The sequence below is a fragment of the Hemiscyllium ocellatum genome, chromosome 17, assembly GCF_020745735.1.
Source record: "Hemiscyllium ocellatum isolate sHemOce1 chromosome 17, sHemOce1.pat.X.cur, whole genome shotgun sequence".
NCBI lineage: Eukaryota > Metazoa > Chordata > Chondrichthyes > Orectolobiformes > Hemiscylliidae > Hemiscyllium > Hemiscyllium ocellatum.
The window spans coordinates 33666446-33684380 of NC_083417.1; the positions used below are offsets into that span (position 1 = coordinate 33666446).

At 39.0% G+C, this 17935-nt stretch overlaps 1 protein-coding gene across 1 annotated transcript in view; it reads left to right on the forward strand.

The window, feature by feature from the left end:
* slc7a5 (solute carrier family 7 member 5) overlaps positions 1-17935 on the forward strand; it is an 88737-nt gene that overhangs the window by 13222 nt on the left and 57580 nt on the right. Inside the window, exon 2 of the mRNA XM_060838061.1 lies at positions 6002-6127. Coding sequence (XP_060694044.1) covers positions 6002-6127 — 126 coding nt within the window. The remainder of the gene's footprint in view (positions 1-6001; positions 6128-17935) is intronic.

Sequence of the window (17935 nt, forward strand, 5' to 3'; positions counted from 1 at the left end):
CAGTAAAAGTTTGGAATTAAGAGTCAACTGATGACCTTTAATCCATTGTTGATTGTCAAAAACCCATCTGGTTCACTGCTGTTATTTCAGAAAGGAAACAGCCTCTCACATGTGACTTCAGATCCACAGCAATGTGGTTAACTCTTAACTGCCCTCTGGGATGGGCAATAAATACTGCCCTAGCCAGGAACAACCTCATCCTGTGAATGAATTTTTAAAAAATTGTTTTCCCAGAGCTTTCAGCATTTGATTTGCAATCATCTCAGGAGATTCAGTTGGATGTTCAGAAAGTCTCATAGTTTGGACACAACCACTTTTTGGGAGAGATAGAAACTACTGGAAAAACCCAGCATGTCTGACAGGATCTGTGCCGAGAGAAACAAATCTAACATTCTGATATGATTGCAGCATCTGTGGAACAAGAAACAAACTTAGAGTTTCATATACTCTTCCTTGGAGATGTTATCAGTGTTAAACCGTTAGATTTGTTTCTCTCCGCAGGTACCAGAGCAGCTGAGTTTCTCAAGCTCTTTCTATTTTATTTCAGATCTCTAGCATCCACATTACCTTGCTTTTATTCCATTTTCATAAGTTCTTCTCATTAAATGATGGAGCACATTCCAAGGTCTGTACGGCCTATTTCTGTTCCTACATTTTATGGGCTTTCATGAAAGGAATGAGCTGAGTGAACCCTTTTGAAATGCTTTTACTGCAATTATATTTATTTTTCAAATAAGAAGGCCAAAATTGCACACAATGCCCCAGACGTGGTCACAGCAAAATCCTGTGCTGACTGCATTAACACTTTCCAAATTTTGTACTTCTTTCCCCTTTTTAATAAATGTCACCATTCCACTTGCAGCACCTGCTTATCTTTTATGATTCATGTACTAACACACCCAGATTCCTCCACTGCCGGCTTCTACAAACACTACTTCTATTTAAATAGTGCTTACACTTCCTTAGAGTTCAGTGCAAGCTCCAAGAACTAAACCTCATTTCTTGCTTAGGCACTTCAAAGTCTCCTGGACTAGACACTGAGTGATACTGTTTTCATTTTTGAAAGGCACTTCTTGATGTTGATTCTGTTTTTCCATTTTAACTTGAATATCATTATTTCTCTCTTCCCTTTGCTGTAACTCTGCTTTTGTAATTTTAATTTCTCCTCCATTCCACCTTGCCACAGATATTCACTTTATACCTCCACATTTCCATGGTTTGCTTAAAATCTGTTATATCTCTCAATTCTGATGAAGCATCATTAACTGAAACTATACCTGTGTTCCTTTGCCTAGAGACTTGCAAAGTATTTTTAGTATGTTTTCTTTCTTAGATTTCCAGCATTTTCAACCCACTTGTTATTTATGTAGTCTGGCATAAATTTTACATATTTATGTCTACCATTTGAAGTCATAGTGCTGCATATACATGGCCACGAATTTCTATGTGTGGTTATTTTTAACAAAAGTAGAAATTGCTGGAAAAGCTCAGTACATATTGTTTTATCAACCTGGATTGGCTGTAATGTGATCGATGAATAGGGGACACTGTTTCTAAAATATGAACCTTTAAAATGTGTGTTGGCTATAACATGAGGGCATTGTTATTTTTATTGCACAATTTTATTTAGCGCAGGTTTACACAAGAGCACAATCATCTCATTATAGAATAACTACCTGTAGGTCTGACAGCATCTGTGAAGAGAAATCAAAGTTATCTAACTCAGACCAGCAAAGTTTTTCCAGCAATTTCTGTTTTTGTTTTTGGTTCTAATTTCCAGCATCTGCAGTTCTTTCAGTTTTTTTTTTGTAGCTTTTTCTCATCCATTTGCTGGATGAGGGCATTGCTGGCTAGGCCAGCATGTATTGCCCGGACGGCAGTTAAAAGTCAACCACATTGACAATGAGTCTAGAGTCACATGTGGCCAGATCAGGTAAGGATGCCAGTTTTCTTCTCTAAAGGACATTAGTGAACCAGGTGGGTTTTTTTCCCTGACAATCAGCAATGGCTTCATGGCCATCCGAACTCTTAATTACAGAGTTTTTATTGATTTCAAATTCTACCATCTGCTGTGGTGGGATTTGAATCTGGATCCTGAGAACATTCTCTGACTCTCTGGATTAACAACTGAAAAATGTGTTGTTGGAAAAGCGCAGCAGGTCAGGCAGCATCCAAGAAGCAGGAGAATCGATGTTTCGGGCATAATCCCTTCTTCAGGAATCCAGCTTTTCCAGCAATACATTTTTCAACTCTGATCTCCAGCATCTGCAGTCCTCACTTTCTCCTCTCTGGATTAACAGTCCAGTGATATTACCACTAAGCCATTGCCTCCCCCAAAGTTGTTTTTGAGTATATTTTCACTAACACTCAACACTGCAGCCCCCCAGGAGTGCGTACTTCACCCCCTATTGTACTCACTGTATACCCATGACTGCATTACCAAATTCCAGACTAATGCCATTTACAAGTTTGCTGATGACACCACCATAGTCAGTCGAATCTCAGATGGTGACGAAACAGTCTACAGACAGGAGGTGGAAGACCTGCAAAAATGGTGCATTGAGAACAACCTAGATCTCAATGCCAGCAATACCAAGGAACTCTATTATTGACTTTTGGCGGGATGTTACTCATGCCCCCCTACACATTAACAGCACAGAGGTGGAACAAGTGGAGAGTGTCAAGCTCCTGGGAGTGGTCATCCACAAGCTTTCTTGGACTCTTCATGTGGACGCACTGGTTACAAAGGCCCAACAATGTCTCTTCTTCCTCAGACAGCTGAGGAAATTTGGCATGATGGCGAATACCCTTGCCAATTTTTACAGGTGCGCCATTGAGAGCATTCTGTCTGGCTGTATCACTACCTGGTATGGCAACTGTGCCATTCAAGATCAGACATGGTTACAGAGAGTGGTGAACTCGGCCTGGAAAATCACAAAGGCCAACCTCCCATCCATACAATCCATCTACCAGGCCCGCTGTTAACGAAAGGCCACCAGCATTCTCAAAGATCCATCTCCCTCTTTCTCCCCCCCCCACCCCAGCAATGTTTTTCTACAACCATTGGGGACAAGGTACAAAAGCCTGAACACTTGCACCAGCCAGTTCCATAATAGTTTCTACCATATTGTTGTCAGAATATTGAAAGGACTCTCAAACTCTTAACGCCTATACCTGTGTTTTTGTTTTTGCCACTTTTTACCTATCATTTACTTATCTTTGCTACCTGTGAGCTGCTTGCATTGCTCACAACTTCAAAACTTTTCACTGTTTTCAGTACACGTGACAATAAATTCTATTCAGTTCACTCACCTAAGTCCCTAATCTAGTTAACTTGAAACCAAATTCCGATTATAGTACTGTACCATATACAGGGAATTAAAGTTCTAATGTTTTATAATTGCTTGAGGTTAACTTATTCTCTGAAGAGACAGCTGTTGCCTTGAGTAACAATCAAATTTCTAACTTGTATAACATCAACACAAAAAATTTTCTCTTTCAGAGAGAATTGGTTTCTGATGAAGATTGGGGGTCAGGTAGGGTGATGTCCGGTGACTACTTGTTAGAAGGATTACACAGATAACACATAGCTGTCTGGGTGGCACCGTGGCTCAGTGGTTAGCATTGCTGCCTCACAGCGCCAGGGACTGGGGTTTGCTTCCACCCTCGGGTGACTGTCTGTGTGGAGTTTGCACATTTTCCTGCAGGTGCTTGGGTTTCCTCCCACAGTCCAAAGATATGCAAGTTAGTTGGATTGGCCAAGCTAAATTGCCCATAATGTTCAGGGAAGTGTTGGTTAGATGCATGAGCCATGGGCAATGCAGGGTTACAGGGAAAGGGTAGGGGGATGGGGCTGGGTGGGATGCTTTTCAGAGGGTTGGTGTGAACTCGTTGTGCCGAGTGGCCTGTTTCCAACTGTAGGGATTCTGTTCTAGTGTATGATAACATGCATGATGCTATGGTAAGAGAAAACAAAGCAAAGAAATGAATGGATGTATTTAATTAGTCAACAGCATTAAAGAAGTTGACTGAATTTTTCTTTCCTCATCCCCTTCCACAATAGCTGCTTATCCTTCTACAGCAGAACTCATTGGAGTTCTTTTAGTCATAGAATAGTTAGAGGACAGAAAAAAGTCAGTTGGCTGGTCAAGTCTGCATCAGCTGTTTGCAAGAGCAGTTCAGCATCCACCATCCTTTCTTGACTTTGTAGATTTATACTGCTTAGGTAATTATCTAATAACCTTTTGAAAACCACAATTCAACTGGACCAACCTTTCAGCCAGTGTACTACAGATCCTAACCAAATGCTATATAATAAAAGTTGTTCCTCATGTTGGCGTTATATTTTTTGCCAAACACCTTAAACTCTGCCTTTTAGTTCTCAACCCCCTCCACCTGTTTTAGTTAACAGTCCAGCTCCTTCTTAATTTTCAACATCTTAATTTCCCTTGTACCTCCTCAACTCTAAGGAGAATAACCAAAATTTCTCCAAACTAACATGTAATTGAAATCATTGTGGAAACATTTCCTTAAATTATTTCTGTGTCCTCTCTAAAGTTTTCCTATCCTTCCTAAAATTTTGAGCAGTTCTCAGAGTTGAACACAATTTTCCACTTGCAGTTGAACCGATGTTTATACAATTTCATTAGAATTTCTTGCTTTTGTACTTTGTTTCTTTATGCTTTCTTTAATCACTTTCTCAGTCTGCTCTTCATTAAGAAATGTGAACTGACCTCATTTCAGGTTCTGAACTCTATTTCCCAATGAACTGAATAGTTGCACAACATATGTGAAATGTTGCGGCCTCTTAGGTTGTGCATGCTCCATTGAGGTTTTTTTTCTAAACAGCTGATGGATCGGGTCATTAAAACAGTAGCGGACTTGCGCTGTATGAGAAAACAACAGTCAAGAGCTGAGAAGTGGCTGAAGGTCACTGGTTCTATGTTGTTAGCTGGTGGGCAATGGTAATTTTTATAAGAAATGATGGTCTGCTTCAAGTTGGTAATGAGCCAGGACTGTGCCCAGGAATTACCGCTGGAGTGCAATCTTGGGATTCTAGCAAAGTCCATGAAATGTTTTGTCCAGTCCTAAAATAAAACAATAATTCATTATGTTCTCTGTTTCACGTGACTCTATTAAATTTGCATTAATAACGGGCATGTTTGGAGATTTCTGTCTATCTGTCTCTGTCAGTACAGTTTTCAGATGGCCTGAAAATGCTTGGCTGAACTTCAGTTGCAGCGAGGTTTCTGTTTGCTAGGTGGGCATGGAGTGTTTGCTGTATTTGTGGAGTTATCATGAACTATTCTTTCATTGTTACATTTAGTCAATGCCACTGTTTATTTGGACAAGATGAAGAGGTGTTATTAATGCTATGAATGGCTTTAACTGATGGACACTTCTGTAGGATTGTAATGTCAGTTTTTTTTTCAAAGCCAATTTCCAAAGCATTTCAAGACTGGCAATTATTTATTTTATGACTCACTGGTTCTGTACATTGTATAGTGGATGAGTGGCCATGGTACAGCCAGCGAGGACATAGGGAGTGGGTGAGGGAAGGAAGGAGTAGCCCCTTTTAAAACAATTGGGACAGCCTCTGGAGAACTGAACTAGGCTTTCTAAACAACCTTCTCAGCAATTGCTTGCCCTCATGGCTGCCTCCAGTCTGCTTCCAGGTTGGCAAATACAATCTGATCTTGCCTCCACCTTCCCAGATAAAACCTTGACATGATGGAGCCTGGTATGTTAACTTGGGTCTGCTAAGTTGCTAAATTTTCTGACGTAAGCTATCTTTCTCAGTAATGAAAAGTCTGACCATAAAACTTTGTAGCATGCTCTCACTAAAATTACCAAATGTATTTGTTCTTTGAATCTTCAAAGCATTAACATCAGTGTGCAGGTTGATTGTGAATGTGTATCTTGTTCAAGAAGTGTCTGGGTTTTCAGTTAAAAGAATTTGGAGGAAATAAATCACTGACTGCCTTTTCCTCTTGCTTTTCAGTGTTTTTGACAGCAATTAACTGTTACAGTGTGAAGGCAGCTACAAGAGTACAAGATATTTTTGCTGCAGCTAAGTTGTTGGCTCTAGCTGTTATCATCATTTTGGGCTTTGTGCAGATTTTTAAAGGTAAGTGTGGAACATATTTGTTCCTCAATCAGCTTGTTGCTATTACATCTTTCTGAGACTACATTGTATCAAACAGAAATAGTAAGATTTCAAGTTAAAATGGATTACATCTTTACTAAACAAATTATTTTGAAAAATACCTTTCAATATGCCATTAATAAAGTTTTGCGTGAATGAAAAGGTTGTTTAGTCATAGTCATAGACATCAAGAGTAAAGAAACAGGCCCTTCGGCCCAACATGATTTTTGTTTCTTGTCTTTTCTGTATTGAACGGGGTGTCTGACTTTAAAAGATGGTCATATTTTTCTCCAGCTTCTTTCCTAGCTCAGTCATGCCCTCTCCAAGTTCAGCTTGTTCATGAGACCAACTGCCTGATCCCATGATCACTTAACCATGCCTCCTGGCCCTGTATTAACTTATATTGTTAGGATAATGCCTGAAGGCAATTAATTATTTTCTTTATAAAACTATTGATAATGTGGCTGTTCTCAAAAATCCAATTGTTGACCCCTGTTGCATATCCTTGTCAATACAACCCCATCTCCAATCTCTTTTTCTCCCCAATGTATTGTTGGTTTCCAAATCCATGTCCACTTTTCCTTGTATTCTGTTGCTGAATCCCTCCAGTAAGGTTTCTGTTCTGGCTGCTGTGCCAAAACCGCTCCTATCAAGATCTTAAATAGACATTCTGTGTGACTCTGACAAAGCAAACTATTCCCCCTAATCCTTCTCAACCCATCTGCAGCCTTTGATTAGCCCCCGCATCCTTCCCCAGTGCGTCTTCATTGCTGTCCAGTTGGTTGGGACTGTTCTTTAGTTCCACTTTTTATTTCTAATTATTATCAAAGTATCACTTGCAAAGCTTCTCCTCTAACTTTTATATCTCTGCTATTCCCCCAAGGAAGCCATTTTTAGTTCCCTACTATTTCTCATTTATATGTTTCACTCTGGCAGCATTGTGTGAAGGACAGCATTAGATTTCACATGTATGTTGGCGACAAGAGCTTTACCTCCTCATCACTTCTCTTTCATTGTGGCTAAATTATCAGACTGCTTAGCAAATTTCCAATGCTGAATAAACAGAAATTTCCTCTGGGTAAATATTGAAAAGATTGAAGTCACTACTTTCCTGATCCAGACATTGCCAGCACAAACGCTTTCCTTGAAATAATCAAACAATCTATTCTCAATCTTTCTTGTGTCATCAGTAGGTTTGTATACTTCCATTTCTGTATTATGGCATGATTTCATCCATGTCTCAGCTCATCTGCTGAAACCTTCATTCATGCCTTTGTCTCCTCTCTACTTGGCTATTCCAAAGTATTCCTGGACAGTTTCCCAAGTTTTATCCTCTGGGTCATTCATCCTCTGCTGTCTGTGTCATAATGTGCATCAGTCGGCTTCAGTTGTCACCCTTGAGCTGACTGACCCTCCTGACCTGTATTGGTTCTTGGTCAAGCAAGATTTTAAAAGTATAATATATGTCTTTTTAAATCTTCTTGCCATGCCTATCTCCAGCTCCACCACCCTCTGAGATACTGCCCTCCTTTAAATTTGGTTTTAATTTCTCATTTTTAATCACCTCCTTTCATGGCTAGGATTTCAGTTGCCTCAGCAGCAAACTCTAGAGTTGCCTACCTATACCTCTCCAGCTTTCTGGTTAGCTTCCCTCCCTTTAAGGAACTCCTTAACCTAGTTTGACCAGTTTGGCTTTAATATCTCTTATATGCCTTTGTGCTGTATTTTAAAATTTATAATGTTCTTGTTATGTTAAAGACACTTTATCAACATAAGTTGATGTATGCTATTTCCTTATATATTAATTCCAACATCCTAAAAAATGGTTATAATTGAAAGGACAGAATTTTTATCATCTTTATTGATTTTTCATTTGCATTTGTCAATAAAAACTGACTTCCATTCCAAGTTGAAAGCCTAGATATTTTATAAAGCTGACTTTGCAAAGAACCTCTGTGTACTACAAATCAAAGCAGTGCAAGTGTATTATTTTAGATAATGTTTTGTATCACTTTAAAGTTACTACATTACTGAAGCACTGTTTTGTAGGATTCCAGCATTTTACATCTCATTCTGTAGCACTGATTTTGTGCAGTACCAACAAAAGAAATGATTTCAATAAAACGTGCATTCAGTGGCATTAAGTGCCTGTGACATAGTTTTTGAGGGGCATTGGGAAAAATAAATTTGTGTTTATGGCTGTTAAATCATACCAATTACGTTCATCTGCTCATCACAGTAGTTACCTGCCCAATTAATGCACTTGACACATGAATCAAAGAATTTTTGGCAAGATTACTGGTTTAAGAAAAAATGAATCTCAATGTTCGCACTTTGTTTTTAAACAGTAATTTGTGCTTTTCAGATTAAAAGTATTAAATTATTTCAGTGTAATTGACAGCAAATTATCTATTGTCTATCAATACCATTTAATGTAAAGCTGCAATAGCAAATGACAGTAGTTGTTAGCTGACTTGGGGCGTGGGACCATCATTTTGGGTGCAATGGTCAAACAAAAGATTGCCAGATTTCATTGGGGTCCAGAAAGGTTGGATGTAACAGGAAGAGCAGAGAGCCATGGTTAAAGAAAGAGAAACTTTTAAAAAAGGTAGGACCGAAAGTTGCAATGTGAGTATTGTAGAAAATGATTGGCAGTATTGAAGACAATGGATATTTGGTGTGGTGAAGGGAAGAATGGATCCCTGCACTTAATCCTGTGCTTTTCCATGAGAAAAGTTGATGAGAATTCTTGGGATGGTGTCATGTGGTGTTAGAGTGGTGGGAAGTGGCTGTATGAATTTTTGTGAAGCTGGAGAAATTGATAGCATCATTGGATGAATAAACCTTATGTGATGAGTGAATTGTTTATTCTAAGAGAATTTTCTTTCATCAAACTGTAAGAGTATTCAACAGCAGTTTTCAAACCTATCACCTCTGTCACTTGGCATGACAAAGGCGGCATGGGGCTACCACTACCTGCAAGAAGCCTTCCATGTCACACTCCATCCTGACATGGAATAATATCACTGTTCCTTCGCTGTTACTGCATCAAAATCCTGGAAATCCCTGTCAACACTCTGCGTGTGCCTAACCTCTGTACACATCAGCAATTTAACAAAGCAGCTCACCACAATATTCTCAAAGGCATTTAGGGGTATGCAACAAGTGCTGGCTTAGCATTAGCATGAACAAATAATAAAAATCAGTTTAAATGCACAGTCAGATGACACAGATGCAGCACCAGAATGTTAACTCTCGGCATGGCGGAATATGCTTGAGGTACAATCAAACTTATTATTTGCATAGAAATTACCTGGAGTAATTTACCATTTTTTTTCCATAAGTTTACTCAACTTAGTTAACATTATCAACTTTCCACATCTTTTCACGACTAAGTGTATTTGCACTGATTAATTACTTTGAGGATGGAGCTTTGTTTGTGATATCAATCTTTTGACATAAAGCAGAAGTAGCTTGGGGCCAGGACGTTTGCTGTTGTGCACAATTCAAGTTTTGTTGTTCCAGCAGATTTTGCAAACTCGTCTTTAGTCTGTTTTAAATCTGCTGGGGTTACGTATTAGAAGAAAGGTAATATGATCTATAGACTATTCTAAATACAAAAACTAAGTCCTACTTTAGTTGGATTTTATTTCTTTTCAAGTTTTCCCCTTTCTTTCCCATGAAAATTGAATCATACTGGGCACGATTTCACAAATGCCTTTGTTATCCTGAATCAAAGTGGCTATTCTCTGAATAAGTTTAGAATAGCAGAATCCAAACTTTGGATTGTTTCTGTAAAGTATTTTGTATGTCGGTAGTGAATCCCAGAATTAGAATTGTGTTATCAGCTGGAAAAATACACTTTGGCTCCCATCTAGCCTTAGAGGTGAAGAAATTTGGCTAGTTTATGCTTTTACACCTAAGATTTGTTCTCATCTTTGAATTTGATATGTGTGGAGGTTTGAAAAAGGAATGTTTCCAGCCCACCTTAATTCATAAATTCATTCCTAACTGCAGGTTTAGATGTATGCAATTCATGGAAACATTTGAGGACAACTTTCAGCATATGTCCAAATGAGCATATAGTTGCGTAACCTCTCCTCATTCTGTCAGGTTTCATGAATGAATAGCTGAAGAGCTACACAATGCTTCATGAAGGCTAGTGGCATTACATCAAACCAGGAAATTGAAATATGTTGGCTCCCAGAGTGAAACCAATGTGAAATAAGTTCACAGAAGTCAGCATCCCGTTCTCATCACCAAGTCACTCTATTTATTTGTGCACATTACACTGGCTATTGCCAACCGGCTCAGAGTCAGTTGCCTGAATTCTATTCTTCTGACTGTTGGTCAGCCAGAGCTTTCCTGAATGGCCCAGGTTGATAACCCCAATCAAAGGCCTCATAGTCAATGAGGTCAACCTGGTTCCAATAACTACACAGTGGAAGTCAGCCAAAGTGGAGTTCAGAGGTTGTTAGGATGGAAATTGGAAGACCTTTTAGCTTTCCTGATCCTCTTGATGCTTCATAATTTCCAGGAATATTTGAAATCATTTTTGAAATGTCCCACGATGATCCTCTTATGGACCTTTGGTTAATTTACTTAAAGCTTTCGGCAGTTGGATGGAATTCATAAAAATTGAGAATTAAGATATTACAAACCATTCAAAGCCTAAGTTTAGATATACCAATAACCTCCTGCCTGTTTGGGGCAGGAATGTTTGGTAGCCATTTAAAAGCCAACCTGAAAATCAGATCAGCCAAGTCTTTAACATTAAGGTGCGGTTGCTATTTCACCTTTGTGTGGAACATGAAACTCCAGTGTGCGTTTCTAACAGTCCACAACCTGACAATGAAATGTCCACATTCCTGTTATAGACATCTGATTGTTAGCTGACTGCTTTATGTAGAATCCTCTGACCATAAAGCGTCCAATCGTCACGAGCTGTGCGAACATGATTTCTTTTTGGGAAGATCTTGAAAGGATTGTCAATGTTGGATTTGTTTTCTCCCTAAATTGGGGATTGAGGATAATTGTGATAGCGTACTGCTGCCTGGCTGAAGTCAACGAATTCAGTGGAGACATGGAGTCAGATTTCAATCACCACTTGGGTTAGGAATAGTTGCAGACACATATATCAAACTCATGTTACCTGAGGACATCTGGGGTTCCGGACATGCTCGGATTTCCATAAACTGCTGGAGGTTGAATTGAGGAAAACACTCTTGACCATTTAAGTCCATGAGCTTGTTAACAAGCTGTGGAGGGTGGAATTGTGAATATTAATTCAGCACAATGTGGAATAGCCTTGTGCAAAATAGTGTGTTGCTATTGGAGAGTGGAGGATGTTACGGCATAATGATTTTATCTCCTATTTCTGAGTCACGAGCCCATGTTCGAATCCTATTCCAGAGTGGCATAATAACATCTCTGAACAGATTGATTTAATATCTGTACGTGTTGAGGTCAAAACGGGTAATGTCAAAGCATTTTTTTCTGCATGACAAATCTCAGGACCATGTAATTTACTTCTGTTTTGCCCAAATGGCCACTTCTGTGAGCATTTATGCTGCTGGCCTTCAAACTGTTGCCTCCTCTCCTCTGAAAGGTAGCCTGTACCCTGGCTGCATCAGCCTTTGCAACTCACAATCTGCAGCAGTTTTTGCCTGTTAGAGATTTACAATGCAACTGACTTGGCTCCAAACTTCAGGTCCACTTTGGACATTTACAATTCAAATCAGTGCAGCAGATAGCTGCAGTGCAGGGTCAGGATTGGAAATTATCTGTGGAATAAAATCTGGTTTCTTCTGGTCTGGATATGTTGGCACCACATTGTAGAATGTATTTACTTAGTGCTGAATTACTGAGCGAATAGTGGCTGCTGTTCCTCTTATCTATATGAATTCTTTGCAGAACATTGATTTCCATGATCTGTGAAAACATGGTTGATACATTTGTTTGTCAATCATTACATTGCTACATTCTGCAACTGGAGCTTGTTGTTCATAATACCATTGTGTGCCACATTTCAATCAAATACTGCAAATACGCACTCAAGGAAGCACCCATTTCATTGAATGCTCCTGTTGCAACTAGTACATAGAACCCTACAACATGAAAACAGACTCTATGGTTCAACCAGTCTATCCTGTACTGATCTAAGTGTCTTTTAAATGCTGTAACTGTGCCCACATCCACTACTTCAGGAAATTCATTCCACATGCAAAACCACTCTTTCTGTAAAATATTTGCTATTCAAATAGTTGATAAACCTAAATCTGGAAACATTCAGGCATCAGGATGAACTTTTCAGCAGGCTAGACTGAAGGCAACTTCATGTTTATTTTGGATATATGGAAATTGCTCTCAAATGCTTCAGTTAATTTGAAGACACCTGAAACTGTGGTTTCGAACAGCTTCATGAATGGATCCATCAGCAAAGCAGAAGTGTTGGAAGTATACAGTTTCAAATCACCACATGGCAAAAAAACATGATCAGGACAAACCTACTCACCTTTTTGAAGCTGGGTAGAATCTGTCCCGCTTGTACTAGATTAACTAGACAGAATCTTGTGGAGACGACGGAAAGTTCAACTGTTGGTGGAACTCATGCAATCATGCAATTTGATTTATTCATGTATGTGGTAATAAATATGGGATATAGATATATTCGTACATTGTTATTAAACTGAAAGGAATATGTTCCAACATTCTGAAGTGAAACCTCAAAACAGCAAGTGTAGACCAACATTCTACTTCTTTTTATTCAGTCAAGAAATATGGGCACCACTGGGTAGGCAGCATTTATTACATATCGCTAATCACACCTAAGAAGTAATGGTGCGTTGTTTTCATGAAATGCTGCAGTCCATGTAGTGTGGATACAACCAGGGAGGTACGGAATATCAGCCCAGCAAACTTAAAGCTACTTGGCAAACACTCATCTTGGGAAGAATCTGTAGAATGAAGAAAAATAAGTGGAGTTCCTATGCTGTGTTTTTAAAAAGAGGCTAAATCAGGATATTTTGTTCCTCATTCTGCTCTTGTTGCACTGACTGTGTTGATTTAAATGTGTTAAACATGTAAGCATCAAAAATGTCAGTTACTTTGCACTTGGTGCCATCACACCTCAAAACTTGTCGACACATGTAGACTTTACTGATTAATAGCCTGGAAAAGGCAAAGGCTGCTTCCTTCTGTTTTGTCTCATGCAATTGTTTACTGTTCTTCATCTAGGCATACTCAATGTATTAATACATTAATTTCCTGAATACCAGAAGTACTACTGTTGAGAAAAGGGATAGAGGTGAAAACTATGCATTTTATTTGCATGTTTAGATCTGTTCCATGCATTCTTTAAGAAATATGTTGAGCGCACTTAACTCTCATACTCCTGAGGCTGCTGATCACCTGCTACATTGCAAACGGTATTAACTTGCCCTACAGTCTCCCACCCATCTGAGTCAGAATTGTGATTTAATTGTATTGACAGGTGTGTTTCAAAAGCAACTATCCTCTTTTATTCATTAGTGTCAATAGAATGTGCACCAACTCATCTAAAAAGTAGTAATTATTTTCCATTTCCTTATGCACATGTATTCAAAGACAATACACACACATTTATCTTTACATTTTTACCACCAGATTTTTAATTTAAAGAAACAGTTCACTCCTTGTGTACCAATTTTTGTCGAGGCTTGCTATCCAATTTGTACTTTCCTACACAGTGATCAGATGAAAAGTAACAACAAATCTCTCAATTTGATGATCCTATTCACAAGATTTATTTTGTCCCGTCGTTATGGTTTAATGTACTAATGATGTGTAATTTGCAACTTATACACTCAAATGAATCTCATCTAATGCATGTGCTTTTGATGTTGACTTTTATTAGTCTTTATTAGCAGCTACCCATCAGGATTGCAAATTTTGGAATGTTAACTGCTGGATGACTAAATACAATCAAATGATCAGAAGAGCTGGTGGTCACTCCTGTCAGGAAGAATTAAGATAAATCTTTGGTTTGGCTGAGAATTTGATTATCTGCTAAACTTGTGATTCATTTTTCATTTGTCCAAAATCATATGGACATTGTTCTGTCAGATTTTATGGTTGACTTGTTGACTCACTGAAGAATTCTTAACTGTGATGCGCTGAGAACTGGTGAGATTTGAAGAATTGAGATTTTTATTTGTTAATACATTTTTTCACAACAAAAGAGATATTTCTTACAAAAAAAGTCACTATTAGGTCCATGACCTTTATTGTATTTGTTCCTGTAAAGTTTGATCCCATGCTTTTTAGCCTAGAGACATGTAATTTCTCACATAACTCATGAAAAAAAAAGCCACAACTTTTTTGGGATGAAAGCACAAAAATTTCAAAACCAAACTATAGTTCTGGAGATATTCATGATTTCATTTTTTAAAAAATATTAATGAAAATGAGTCGCATTAAATAACATTTCTAAGTTTAAGTTTTGGTTTTTATTCAAGCTATTAAATTGATAAGGTTAAGAATTTTGATTCATATTCATTTCTTAGTGCTTGTATTATTTCATTGCAACAGTTTTAATTTTTATTCGGCACGCCCCATCTCTCTCTTTACATCATCTCACTACATCGTATTCACTTTTCTCAGGATATGGTGTTTCTCACTGCACAATGGCAAATTTCCAATTGACAGTCATTATTGAGTGTTTAGTACCTTGTTAATAGCACACACTGCATGGACATTGGTATCTGATATGTGCCAGTCTATATAAACCCTTGTGGTACTTCAGTGCTACATGTTGAGCTGCACCATTAACTATCATTGTGATGCTGCAACAATATGTGTTACCAGGGACACGCACCCAGATCATGGACTGGACCAGGCTGCAACTTCGGGCTTTTTGCTTGCTGTCATGATGTGGCGTCACCCTGTGCATTGCCGTCTCAGTGAGAAATACTGGGCTCATATTGCAAGTGCCTAATCATTCCATTTAATGCTATGGTTGTTAGCAGGCCTTAGTCTACCAAAGCAGATAGCCTTTGCAGAAGGGACCCTGACAGAGTAAGTCAAAGGAAACCTCCAATACCAATCTAGACCCTGCTTGGGATGGTCAGTGTCATGATTCTCTGCTTATCAGCTCATCATCTGTTTTGACCCTTCCTGCCTATTGTGGGCTTTTGTTTCTCTTGGATTGAGAGAGATGCAGGTGTGATTGAACATGAAAGTGGGTGACAATAATTACTGTTGGTACAGGAGAGGACCTTTCCCAAGTGAATGAGTAAACAGCAAGTCTTGGAGCTGGGTGGTCATGTTGTGGTTGTAGAGGAGGTAGACCACTTTTGAAATATTGTTGCAATTCTGGTCTCCCTCCAATAGGGGTGTTGTGAAATTTGAAAAGGTTCAGAAAAGTTTTACAAGGATGCTATGGTTAGAGGTTTGAATTATAGGGACAAGCTGAATAGGCTGGGGCTGTTTTCCCTGGAGCTTCAAAGGCAAGGAAGAGTCAAAATGGGATGTGCTGACCATCCCAAGCAGGGTCTCGATTGGTATTGGAGGTTTCCCTTGACTTCGTCTGACAGGATCCCCTCTGCAAAGACTATCTGCTTTGGTAGACTAAGGCATGCTGACAACTATGGCACATCAACCAACTGGGTCATACTCACTGGCCATCACCACCACCACCACCCCCTCCCCTCCCCCCATCCCCCAGGCACCTTATCTGTAGCTCTCCATACCCCACCTTTATTCCTGAAGAAGGGTTATATCTGAAATGTGGACATTCTTCCAGGCAACTGAGATTGATTAAGGCTGGATGGTGATCTCAGACCAGGCTAGCCTCCAGTGCTTATGTTGGGGAAGACAGAATCCTGCCTATGCAGCATGTGTTTGATAGGAACTCCAGCACTGTGCCTGCAAACCAGAGTGTAGTTTTCCCCTGTCTGCCATGTCTATGCCAAATGTTGGGAACTGTACAGGGCAGCTATAGACTAACTGCTTCTCCAAGTACTCGATGGACTTCTGAATATAGCACCAGCTTGAAGTGTGCTGGTCAGCTCCAGGACCTTGAGTGAGTAATAAGTCATTCCAGGAACAGCACGTGTTAAGATGGGCAAAAATCAGACATCATTCTTGCATGTGAGGCTGAGATACTGATGAAAGCAGCAAGTTTAGTAAGATATGGTGAGAAATCTTGTTCAGCTGTATGGCAAGAACCACTCTACCAAACCCGACATGAATCTTACACATTTTTACCTATGTATTTTTGATCCCATTGTCTTTTAGTTTGAATCTCGTAAGGCAAGAATAATATTAGAGTTTAGGGAATGTGAGTTGGGTCCATTTCTTATAGCTTACTTGATACTGTAATCCTAGAAATACAGTACCAATTATTCAACTCCCCTTTGTTGAATAAAACTGTAGCAAAGTGTTTGTAAAGTTGCAGAAAAATTGGAAATGCAAACTCCATTTAAAATACAGTGTGAGTATTGTTCCAGTAGAGTTTCTCATAACCTCTGTCATGAACTTTGTGGGGTGCTGGAAATGAAATCTTTTGTTTAATGTGTTGAACTTGCGAATAGTTTGCACTTGAAAAAGAAAGTACAATCTGGGCCTTAATGAATTATTTTAAAATGCATTCACAGCAATTATGCACTTGAGAGCAAGAAACATGTCAGCTGAAGGGCTCACAGTTAAGTGACCCACTTTCTACCCTGGAAGTTTTCAACAGTAACTAATAATAATCAACAAGTTATCTGTACTGTGAGGTAGAATGGATTCTTTCAGTTGTCTTGCTATGCTTTTCCAATCCAGATGATCTATACTTGCTATCTACCAGCATTTCTGGCTGAATTTTGAAATTTCAGGCATCAACAGGGCTGGAGAATGGGACTAGCTGGATAGCGCTTTTGGGAGGTAATACAGACACTATGGACTGAATGATCTCCTTCTGCAATGTAAAACACGATGATTCTAACAAATGAGCTTTTGTATGGTAATTTTTTTGGAGCAAGCTATTGAATGTTTACAAACACAGATTTTAAAAAAGAAATTAGCATTGGTGGTCACAAGAATCAATGTCCCTTACATTCAAGGGTTTTGGGTGAGGATGATCCTTTGAAAAAAGCATCCTCATGTTGAGTTTTAGAGCACTATGTTGTCAGTTTTATTACATTTTTCATCTTGTTCAAGACACCTCAGATCAAGGATTAACTTCACATTTTCAAAATCAGTCATTTTCATTGATATAATGATTAAGATGAGAATATGGGCAGGGTGGTAAATGAGTTTGCAGATGACATAAAGGTCGGCTGAGTGGTTGTGAGTGAGGAAGAAGGTCTTAAGTTAAAGGTGGATATTGATGGATTGGTCAGATGGGCAGATCAGTGGCAATGGAATTTAATCCTGAGAAGTGTGAAGTGATTCACTTCAGAAGAAGTAACAAGACAACTGAGTATTTGATGAATGGCAAGAAACTAGGAACCTCAGGAATAGAGATATTTGGTTGCTTGATTATAAGAGTGGAGGGATTATATTGGAGCTATACAGAACTTGGATAGGCTACAAGTGGAGTTGGATGTGCAATTAAGATCAATGCACAATGGGAAGGATGTAATTGCATTGGAGGGGATGTGAAGGAGATTTATCAGAATGTTGTGATTGTAACAAGGTCAGTCAGATGACCTCATAGTATGAGTTCTCTGATTGGGGCTGTTTATGGGGAGGTGATGGCCTAGTGATATTATCATTGGACTGTAAAGGCAGAGACCCAGGTAATGTCTGGGGACCCAAGTTTGAGTC